Source organism: Toxorhynchites rutilus, chromosome 3 (genome assembly GCF_029784135.1).
Source record: "Toxorhynchites rutilus septentrionalis strain SRP chromosome 3, ASM2978413v1, whole genome shotgun sequence".
NCBI lineage: Eukaryota > Metazoa > Arthropoda > Insecta > Diptera > Culicidae > Toxorhynchites > Toxorhynchites rutilus.
Genome location: NC_073746.1, coordinates 55533950 through 55543957, shown reverse-complemented (window position 1 = coordinate 55543957; position 10008 = coordinate 55533950). Strand labels below are relative to the sequence as shown.

At 38.5% G+C, this 10008-nt stretch overlaps 3 protein-coding genes across 4 annotated transcripts in view; 1 reads left to right on the top strand and 2 right to left on the bottom strand.

The window, feature by feature from the left end:
• LOC129780629 (uncharacterized) overlaps window positions 1–10008 on the top strand; it is a 196803-nt gene that overhangs the window by 96893 nt on the left and 89902 nt on the right. The gene's annotated exons all lie outside the window — the stretch shown is intronic.
• LOC129780631 (uncharacterized) lies at window positions 1398–2030 on the bottom strand. Its single transcript, XM_055789114.1, has 2 exons — window positions 1875–2030; window positions 1398–1813 (listed from the first exon to the last, which is right to left on the bottom strand). The coding sequence occupies exons 1-2, from the start codon at window positions 1917–1919 to the stop codon at window positions 1460–1462; spliced, it is 399 nt and encodes a 132-aa protein (XP_055645089.1). The 5' UTR covers window positions 1920–2030; the 3' UTR covers window positions 1398–1459.
• On the bottom strand, window positions 2225–2883 carry LOC129780630 (uncharacterized). The gene is made up of 3 exons (XM_055789113.1): window positions 2776–2883; window positions 2577–2717; window positions 2225–2510 (listed from the first exon to the last, which is right to left on the bottom strand). Exons 1-3 carry the CDS (start codon window positions 2866–2868, stop codon window positions 2301–2303), a joined length of 444 nt encoding a protein of 147 aa, XP_055645088.1. The 5' UTR covers window positions 2869–2883; the 3' UTR covers window positions 2225–2300.

Below are 10008 nucleotides of genomic sequence, written 5' to 3'. Positions count from 1 at the left end.
CATTTAAGTGTACTTTTAGGTTTTTTTCAAATCAAATCAACGCATTTCTGCATTCTTTTTCGGGTGGTTCATCAAAATTGTGAAAAAGAAAAAATTGATGCCAAATGTCTTGAAATTGCATGAAACGTCGAGGTCTACTGTTGTCTTGAAATTTTTTTTGTCAAAAATCAACACTCTGTCACTTATTTTTTTTCGAAATACGTGGCAAAATGTATGGCTCAGGGTGCCAATAAGAATGGTTGTCTCGATTTTTCTTATGTAACTTCGTGCGAAATGTTGATTTTCGCGATTTTACCCAATAAAAAATATTAGCTCAATCGGACATAATTTACTAGAGTCGCAAAATTTGAGTTTTATTGAAAACCGGAAAACCATCAAATGGGAGAGAGCAGGAATTCGGGGTTTTCAAAAAAAAAAAAATTGTTGTTAAATGGCTTCAAATTGCATGAGACGTTCTCTAAATCAACTAAATATAAATCTAGATACATTAAAAAACCCTCATGACGATGTAGAAACCCTTTGATCTACTGTGTATAATTCAATAATTTCTTTAAAAGTATAAGGTACAAATTAACTATTTTTTTCGTCGGATAATTTTTTTTATGGAATTGACGTTGATCAACGTTATATTAGCGGTTTCGTTCAATGACCTTTGTTAACTCCTAATGTTTGATGTTATAAATACGTCAAAGTGATATTAATTAAAATAAGCATGAACGCCGGCCTGCACTAACTTTCTGAACAACCGAAATGATAAAAGACTTGTTACTGATACCTTTAATGTTAAGTATTGTAAAATAGCACTAATTCTTTTTCTAGTCAAAAGTTCCACATAAAATTAAATGAGTAGAATAAAAAGATGACATGCACGGGAAAAACTAAGGAATTGGAGAAGGTTATACTCGTGGATTCCAACAGCTGTGACATCATAATAGTTTCACTAGCTTCTTAGAATATTTTTCTACGATGCAGGGTAAACCATAAAATTTGAGTCTGTGAGCCGACAGTGAAAGTAATTTTCGTCTCTCGCCACTGTTTCCGAAAGGTTCCTCGTTAAGAGTACCCTCTGATCATATACCTTTGCGCTCATGTCGTAAGTGGATACCCTCCCTCAAATGCTACCAGCCATAATGCAATTTTACTATCACCCGTTTTGCGCAACCTTTCGCTTGATCTATCCGTTTTCAATGCACCGTCTGGGTTATCAAACATCTGCGCCGCCGGACCTCTGACATAATGGCATGAGCTGGACGTTGCCTCCAGCAATATTCGCTGGCTTCCCTTCTCGGTTGCATTGCAACTTTCGCAGTGAAAGCTCGCAGCTTTGCGCTGTTGCTAGGAATTAAATTTTCCCGCTCGATCGCGTCAACTTTCGATTTTCAGCCGGTCAGAACGAATGATTTATATAGCTTTCTTTATTCAATATATATGAAACAACTGTAACGAAACTTAACAACGCTTACAAGATTGACTTGTTCTTCTGATAGCATTCGTACAACCCGAATGCTTTCTGGCAGGCATCGGTACCATCGAACTTGTGACACAGCTCGGCAATCATTTCCGCCTTTTCTCGTGTATTTCCTTTGGATAGTTTTTCAATAAGGATTTCCTTGTTCACTTCGCCAGCCGCGTCGATAAAGCCGGGCTTTGACAAAACACACCTCACGAAACACTTGAATTTGTCGTCTCTCCGGCCCAGGTTACCCTCGATGAAGCGTTCCGCGGAGATCTCACGAAACTCTTCGCCAATTTCCGTCGCACATTGCTGAATCAGCCTATTCGCAATGTCGTGCTGCTCCGCTGTGAAGAAAGCCTACAAAAACGATGACAAATGATCGTAGATTATGGATCGATAATCGATATCAGAGACTCACGTGTGTTCCTATGAACAGAGCACAAATCACAGCCAATGTTTTCATTTTGATTATTTTATTCGGCACGTTCTGTAGGTTCTGCTCCAACTTTTCGTCTGATGATCAGCGTATCGGATGGCATCGTTTTTATACAGCCGAGTAGGAGAGAATGATCAAGCCAGATATGGGCTGATAAATAACACTTTTCGTTGTTTCTGGCCTATCTTCTTGGTCGGTGATAAAGGATCGGCGAAAATGCAGGGCTGATGAATTATTGCATCTTCTCCGACTTCTTATGCGGTCAAGGTGAACACAATTACGAGAATGCTGGAGGTCAAACTGGTTTCGGTTTGAGGATAGTATCAGTCGTGTAATTTTTCAAAACGTTCTTTTATTTTTGAATATACTTTGACATCCTGCACCATACGGTTAGCAATTGCTTAGATATCAAATTTTTTTTTTCGTGAAAAAACAATTGTAAAAACTGGATGCCTTATCTTCCAGTGATCCTACCTCAGAACCGACGCAATCATTGGTCAACTCTTCTACCGCTTTGCGATCGTAGGGTGGCACCATGAAGTTAACTACATTCTCTACATTGATTTTACCATCCTCTTCAAGGAACCCCATTCCGCGCTGCATGCAGACGATATATTTCTGGAAGACAACGATACGAAAATTAGTGATTATCCAGAGAGGTTTACCTTAACAGAAGACAATTACTCTGGAGATACCATCCTTGGCTGACAGTCCCCCATATGGGGCTTGCTTCACGATGTGAGAGTCAGCTGAGATTCCTGTTTCTGTTTCGCAAACGTCCGAATACTTTTTGATTATAGCCTTCTGGTTGTCGCTGTAATCGGCCTGTGGAGTTAAGGTTACATAATAATATTTCAAAAAAGTTACATAAATTTAAAATTACCAAACAGAACGCCCCAAGTCCAAGATCACAATTGATATCGCGTTCTTCATTCCGGCCCGAAATCCTTTTTATATCGAGACAAACCGGGTTCATCCTTAATCCTCTTGTTCACAAAACAGGTTTCGGAGGGAGACAATGACGAGCAAAAATTCGATTATTCTGACTCTGTTGCGGTACAAGCATATCGAGGTAAAATACAATGATTCCCTTATAGAGATACTTTTTGCGATCCTGTGGTGAAGTTTTCATATTTTGAAATTGACACATTCTCATTTACATACTAGACTCGTTTTGATGAAGCGTGTTCTAGGTAATTGACCTATAAGCCGAACGCATTCCTATACTTGGGTAATACCGTAAGCTTGCATCGCAAATTCCTTGTACTGAAAAAAACAAAATCCTCAGTCCCAATCACTAAGTCAGAGTGATTGTACGTTTTGAATAATATCACAAGTAAAAAGTACTGAGCAAGCAGACGTATCGGAGAATCAGCGTGATAATTCTAAATCGTTCTATCTTTCGGTGTTCTGAATTGCACTTGTGATCGAGCTCCCCATCGCTAGAATTGATTGAGTAATGACCTATCAGTCCAGTTTCAGTTCTAACACCTAACCGCGATTCAACGTCAATTCGTAAGTGTTGTTTACGACGTAAAAGAGAATTCTCTGAACCATTTCGCAATCTCACTTTCTCAATTATTTTGTTCGTTCGATTAAATGCATCGTATTGGTTGTTTAAAACCATATAACAATGACCGATGATTACATGCATAATCTCGACAAGAGCATAGCGTTTTTCACAACCTCTTATTTTGTATTTAACAAATTGGAATACTATAAAAGTAGTAGCTTACTTTTAAGCACAGTTTATTGATTTAGTCCAGCTATACTCAACTATACTGCAACCCGACGGGCTCTTCTGGTAGGGCCATCTGGTGTTACTTTATTTTTAACTATTTTGAACATGTAACAATAACGAAAACCTAAGAAATCAATACCTAAATTTCTAACGTAGGACTACGTCTTGCAGTAATGGTGCCTAATCAGAAAGTATGACACATTTTTATCAAAAAGAAATAGCAAATGCAGCGTTCGTTCTTCGGACATGGATAGAGAAAATAGTGCAACTTAAGCCCCGCTCGTTTCCAAATTAATTTATCTTCATAAAACTATTCGCAACAGTCATTCAGCTAGTGATCAGGCGGTTTTCAAAATTGGCTTATCTCGAGGCTAGAGGCGAATGAACTGAGTAATTTCAAAACCTCTATAATTCAATCCATGATCATCATTATTCAAATCACAGCTTCGCTCCAGCTAGCAGACATCAGTCTTTCTCAATTATGAATAGAAGGTAGATATCGCACACAGTTAAAGGGTGTGTCACATTAAATTGCATCACGGAAAAAACGCTGTAGAAATTCACCCTGTAGACCGATCCTTTTGAAAATTTTAGACAGTAAAATAAAAACTATTAAACAACTTTTGGCATTTTCTTTTTATTCATACTTCGAGCCCAAGCCCGTATGTTCGCACCTTCCTCTTTACCCCGTCCATAAGATTCTGTACAACGTCAGGTTGTAGTTTTTTTTTGAACAGAAATCCATTTTCTCTTGAAGTCCGCCTCCGATTTGACAACTTTTGGGTTCTTCCGGAGGGCCTGCTTCATAATCGCCCAATCACCAATAGAGAAATCTCTATTGGGCGAAGCTCCGGCGCGTTGGGCGGGTTCATTTCCTTTGGCACGAAGGTGACCCCGTTGTCTTCGTACCACTCCAACACGTCCTTTGAATAGTGGCACGAAGCGAGATCCGGCCAGAAGATGGTCGGGCCCTCGTGCTGCTTCAATAGTGGTAGTAAGCGCTTCTGTAGGCACTCCTTAAGGTAAACCTGCCCGTTTACCGTGCTGGTCATCACGAAGGTTGCGCTCCGCTTTCCGCAAGAGCAGGTCGCTTGCCACACCATGTTCTTTTTGGCAAACTTGGATAGTTTCTGCTTGCGAATCTCCTCCGGAACGCTGAATTTGTCCTCTGCGGAGAAGAACAACAGGCCCGGCAGCTGACGAAGGTTTCGTCGTCCATTACCAGGCAATGCGGCTTCGTCAGCATTTCGGTGTACAGCTTCCGGGCTCGCGTCTTCCCCACCATGTTTTGCCTTTCGTCGCGGTTAGGAGCCTTCTGAACCTTGTATGTACGCAGGCCCTCCCGCTGCTTGGTCCGCTGGATGAATGAACTTGACAAATTCAGCTTATTGGCGACATCCCGGACCGAACTTCCCGGATCACGTCTAAACTGCTTAACTACGCGCTTGTGATCTTTTTCACTGACGGAGCATCCATTTTTGCCGTTCTTCACCTTCCGGTCGATGGTTAGGTTCTCGAAGTATCGTTTTAGTACTCTGCCGTGGATTGGACGATTCCCAGCATCTTACCGATGTCCCGATGTGACAACTCCGGATTCTCGAAATGAGTGCGTAGGATTAATTCACGACGCTCTTTTTCGTTCGACGACATTTTTCCAAATTTACGAAAAATTGACAGTGAAGCATGGCCAACGTGATCTATACACTCTTATCTGATTATAAGCGAAAGCTGAAGATATAATTCCTAAAAATTAAATTTCTACAGCGTTTTTTCCGTGATGCAATTTGATGTGACACACCCTTTATTCCATTTTATTCGGTAAAGGCACCGCTGCGATTTTCATGTCATCTGGTGGAGAGTGCTTCTGTTTTTTTTGTACCGCATTATTTCTGCATCTGTACTGGAGTGTAAGTTTAAAATTTCGAAAACGAGAGCGTTACATTTGGAGTGCAAGGGATTTGAACGGTAATACCTTTTTGGCGGCTAAAAGAAATGGTATGACACTCACTTTCGAAGAAAAAAATGTATATGAGTGATGTTTGTTACTTATTGACCCAACCTTTCAATAGCTCAAACAATGTTTTGAAAGCATTCTATTGAAATCACAAAAATCTATAAATATGCTTGAAGGTCCGTCGAAGTCAGGATTGGTCAGCGGTTGATGCATGTCATCGAATAGCCGTGAAAGCATTATAGATATTGTGCTCGCCATGGTCAACCTCAGTTTCTATTTTGCTACTGTGTTTAACGAACATGCAAAATTTTTCACCTCAGAATGCTTTCTCAGAATATTCACGAAACAAGCATACTGCAGATCTAGCACTGATAAGCAGAAGCATCGTACCACTCGGTTCGTATTTTCTGTTGACGTACTAAGTGTTCTTTGGTGCTTTGATTTTGGGAGCATTGGAAATGTAATTTTCTTATAAGATACTGAAAAACTACTTGAATATTCAATAAGTTCAGTGTTTCAGTGTCGCTCTAGACAGCAAGCAATCAACAGTAAATGTGAATTCTGAGAGTTAATTTGAAAATCTGTTCAAATTGGTGTTTTATTGCTTCGATTTTCTTTTGCGTCACTCACTCAGTGAAAGCATTCAATCATCGGCTTATGCCAGTGCCATACGGGAGCAAATTGATCACCAGGGTGAGATGGATTAAACGTACTAATAAAAACAAACTTAAGTTTTTGAAGCATTTATTCAATTAAATTTAAAACTTTTTACTATGACACTTTCAATAATCATCTGTAGATTTATTTCGTCAGTCACTTGTTAAGTCAGTATTCTAGTCTAGAAATTAAAAAAAAAATCAAACATATTTTCCTTCACATTTCTTTAGTTTAGGCATTCAAGAATACACTCTAGAGAGGATTTATTGAAAATTCTATTATTTTCCGAGTTAGAGGCATTTTAGTGATGCGCTATCTAACCTGGTACGACCATAATAATAAATTCCAAACGCGTTTTTCTCGAAACTAGTTTTTTTCAACCTGGCGTACACGATATCTCAAGTTCTACTTAACAGATTCATGTCGAATCTATATGAATACAATCTGCATGCATCTCTCTATCGCATGAACCTCTAAATGACATTTTTTAAATTTTACTGTTCTTAAAAAATCGGGAAACGTAAGAAAAAACGTTTTAAATCGAATTTTGTTTTCCAATTAGCCGTCATTTTGTCAAAATAAATGTTTTTGACTTGTCCGATGTTCATGCGATAGCGGCATCTTCACTGATTCAGAATCTGTTCGATTTTTTTGTTTTCGATAATCGGAAGTGCTGGAATCGTGTACGCCATGGCACAACTTTTTTTAACCCCCTCATTTCATCAGCTCTTCACTATTCTTCTAATGAATGTTTTCTTTTCGTTCAAGTTTTGTTTTATTGTTTAAAGATAGATGAACAGATAATGATATTATGGACCGTAAAAATATTCTTTGTTTTATTTTTACCAAGCTCGAAAAAATGTCCGAAATTCGTGGCTCTACACTAGAATACCCCCATGAATTGCATAGAAATTTATCGTTTTCTGAAACGCGTTTTCGTTTCCATTTTTAAGCATGGTAAAGAAACATATTTTCAACACGTCAAAACGATATAATTATTCACATTCACACTCTGCTGATTCTTTACTAGTTTTAATAGTAATCAAATAGTTACAATTGCAAGTGAGAAAATTCAATTTTTTACAAAAAAGCACAATGAAAGACAACATCCAGACATCAAAGGATGCGGCTTAGTTTTCTGAATCGGCAGAACCGAATTGAACCCGACAAGCTTCAAAATGGGGTTTCAATTTTATTTCATTTGAGAGCTCTTTAAAGTTTTATAGGAATCGGTCCAGGGGTTCCGAAGATATGGCAGGAACAAGTTCAGTGGTCATTAATTCTGGAATCCAAAACAATACAAAACACGTCATTTGGAGTATAAAACTTCATGATTTTTCAAAACTAGCTTATTGGTAACAAAACCAAGCCTATATGACTTCATTGACTTAATCCGGATATGTTCCGGATCAGGTTTCCAAGGAAAGTGACCACCTTATGACCAGAGCCAAATCCTATCATGCGGCATATCGAACTTCATTGTTTGTAAACACTAGCTCATTGGTGACCATATCAAGGGTTTCGGCCACATAAGGATAAGCCTGACGGTCTCCGAATGACCTGCAGCTCAAACTTATTTCGAGATATGAGAAAGGCACAACTACATCTTTAGGTGGATTAAGTCCGATTTGGTATCCTTGAACCCTTGAATTATCATATATTTTACCAAAGTTATTTACCTTATTTTATCAGTGAATTTCTATACATTTACCTATACAAAAAGTATGTTTTGAAATTTTCTTTTCCAAACTAACGTTCAAGGAATTTTTTCAACAAAACATTTCATACCGTTTTGTAACCTTGGCACCAGTACTGTCTTTAAAAATAATAGGGTATGGATTGAACAGAACATTTCGAAAATATTTACATTTTTCTGAAAATCGTGGTCCGGTTTACGGTACTAAAAAGTTTCATGCTTGAATTACTTTAATGTTTGTTTTTCGCCGTCTATAATTTCGTAGTCCTTCTTTAAAAAACGCGGTCGTATCTTGGACACCACCCTTCTTGATTCATTTTCTGCGGCCCTCTAAACGTGTTTGTGGCCCCTGTGGAAAAAATCGCAGATTAAGTCAATGTTATTTTCACAAATATTGGTTTTCTCTCCTGAATCAGTGACTAAATACATCTGATGTGTTCCAAAGTAAAATAGACATGCTTAGAACGAACCTTCGTTTAGTTAGAATCGGAACGCAAATAATTAGCACTTTCTCGGAATAGCTTTCATAAAATACACATCAGAATGGTGGTGTCCCACAATCATGAATGCTTGCACTGAATCAGTTTAGCAAACTATTCACAAAACAATGAAAAGACAAAATGAGCAAATTGACGAACCTATTTTCACATTCATTTTTCAACCAAATAACACAGCTCTCACCGTTTGCCTTCTTCACATCCGGCTTGAAATACGCTGTACTTTGACATTTGAAAACAATGCACGAATTCACAAAAAATGAATGATCGATCGGAGTCGATTGGCCATCAATAATTTCAAAAGCATTCAAAAATTCACACAATTCACTCTCCCAGTAAAAAAAAATAAAAAATCAATCCACTCTCATTTATTTCGGATATAACTTTAGAATACATCGAACTTTTTGAAATACTTCTTTAGTGAACAGTTTGGAGACCCTAAAAAGGACCGATAGTTTGTGTGGTTTTACGGAAGCAGCAAAAGATGGTTGATTTATGATTCATTCTTATGCTCCCGGCAGCAATGCACAAGCTAACTATAAGTCGAAATTTGTGTCCTTATTACTAATTCATTTCGTCTTCTAGACAAACTCAGCCACAGGCGATTCTGTGTTGGTATCACCACCACTTTTGGGGACGCATGAAATCAAAAATGCATATTAGGTAATTTAATCATATACTACCACTCTTCACCTAACGGTATGGGAATCATCATGTTTTCATCATGTAACCACCTCGTATTTGAGAGCAAAAATGTTAAAAAATACCACAATTGCAATGTGGTTTGACATATTTTATTCACAATTCTTCTTTTGAAGCGATTCCTTGTTGACAAAAATCTCTGCTCGCTGCCTGGTGGCACTGACATTGATGAAAGATTGCTTGCACTGAGCGAAAACTTTTCGCGAAACAATTATTATGTTTTCAATAGATCCTTCAAACTTTCTCAGATCATTCTCCAGGAACCTTGAAAAAGGTCAATCTGGAAAACTAAACTAAACACTCGAATTTGGGAGAGGCCATTTGGAAGGCCTTGCTGTGTTTTCGTCCAGGTTGTGCCAGGAAATTTGAAACTCGTTTGGGGCAAAACACATGGTATAGCGAGTTTCCAACATTTCTTCCTTTCCAACTTCCCTTTCTGTAATATGAAACGTCTTCGAAATATGCCACTCTGCAGACTGCCTATTTGACTCAGGAGTGTGGTAATGGATCCACTTTCATCCAATATCTCAAAACGTCGGGAGAAGTCCACTCGATTACGCTTCAACAACATCAAACCGGCTGCAGATTCATAAACGCGCCGCTGTACGGCACCCATCGCGCGGATAGCTTTTTCATGTCAAAAATGTCGTGCAAAATGTATCCCAAACGTTCTTTTTAATTGCCTACGGCCTCAGCTAACTCGTGTAACTTCACTTTACAATCGTTCAAAACGAGTCGATGTTCTTGTTCTACGATTTCTGGATTCGTAGCCTCTTTTGGCCTTCCAGATGCATCTAAATCACCGATAAACTGTTGTTCTGGAAGGAGCACTAGTGGAATATCAACCACTGCATTGATTGTTCAGAAGT

Bases quoted from the DNA above. Each gene is read 5' to 3' on its own strand.
- LOC129780630 (XM_055789113.1), bottom strand. From the start codon at position 2,868: ATGAACCCGGTTTGTCTCGATATAAAAAGGATTTCGGGCCGGAATGAA. The intron at 2,718-2,775 runs GTAATTTTAAAT...TTAACTCCACAG, and splicing joins GACTTGGGGCGTTCTGTTTG to GCCGATTACAGCGACAACCA. The intron at 2,511-2,576 runs GTAATTGTCTTC...GTTGTCTTCCAG, and splicing joins CCAAGGATGGTATCTCCAGA to AAATATATCGTCTGCATGCA.
- LOC129780631 (XM_055789114.1), bottom strand. From the start codon at position 1,919: ATGAAAACATTGGCTGTGATTTGTGCTCTGTTCATAGGAACACAC. The intron at 1,814-1,874 runs GTGAGTCTCTGA...TCGTTTTTGTAG, and splicing joins CTCTGTTCATAGGAACACAC to GCTTTCTTCACAGCGGAGCA.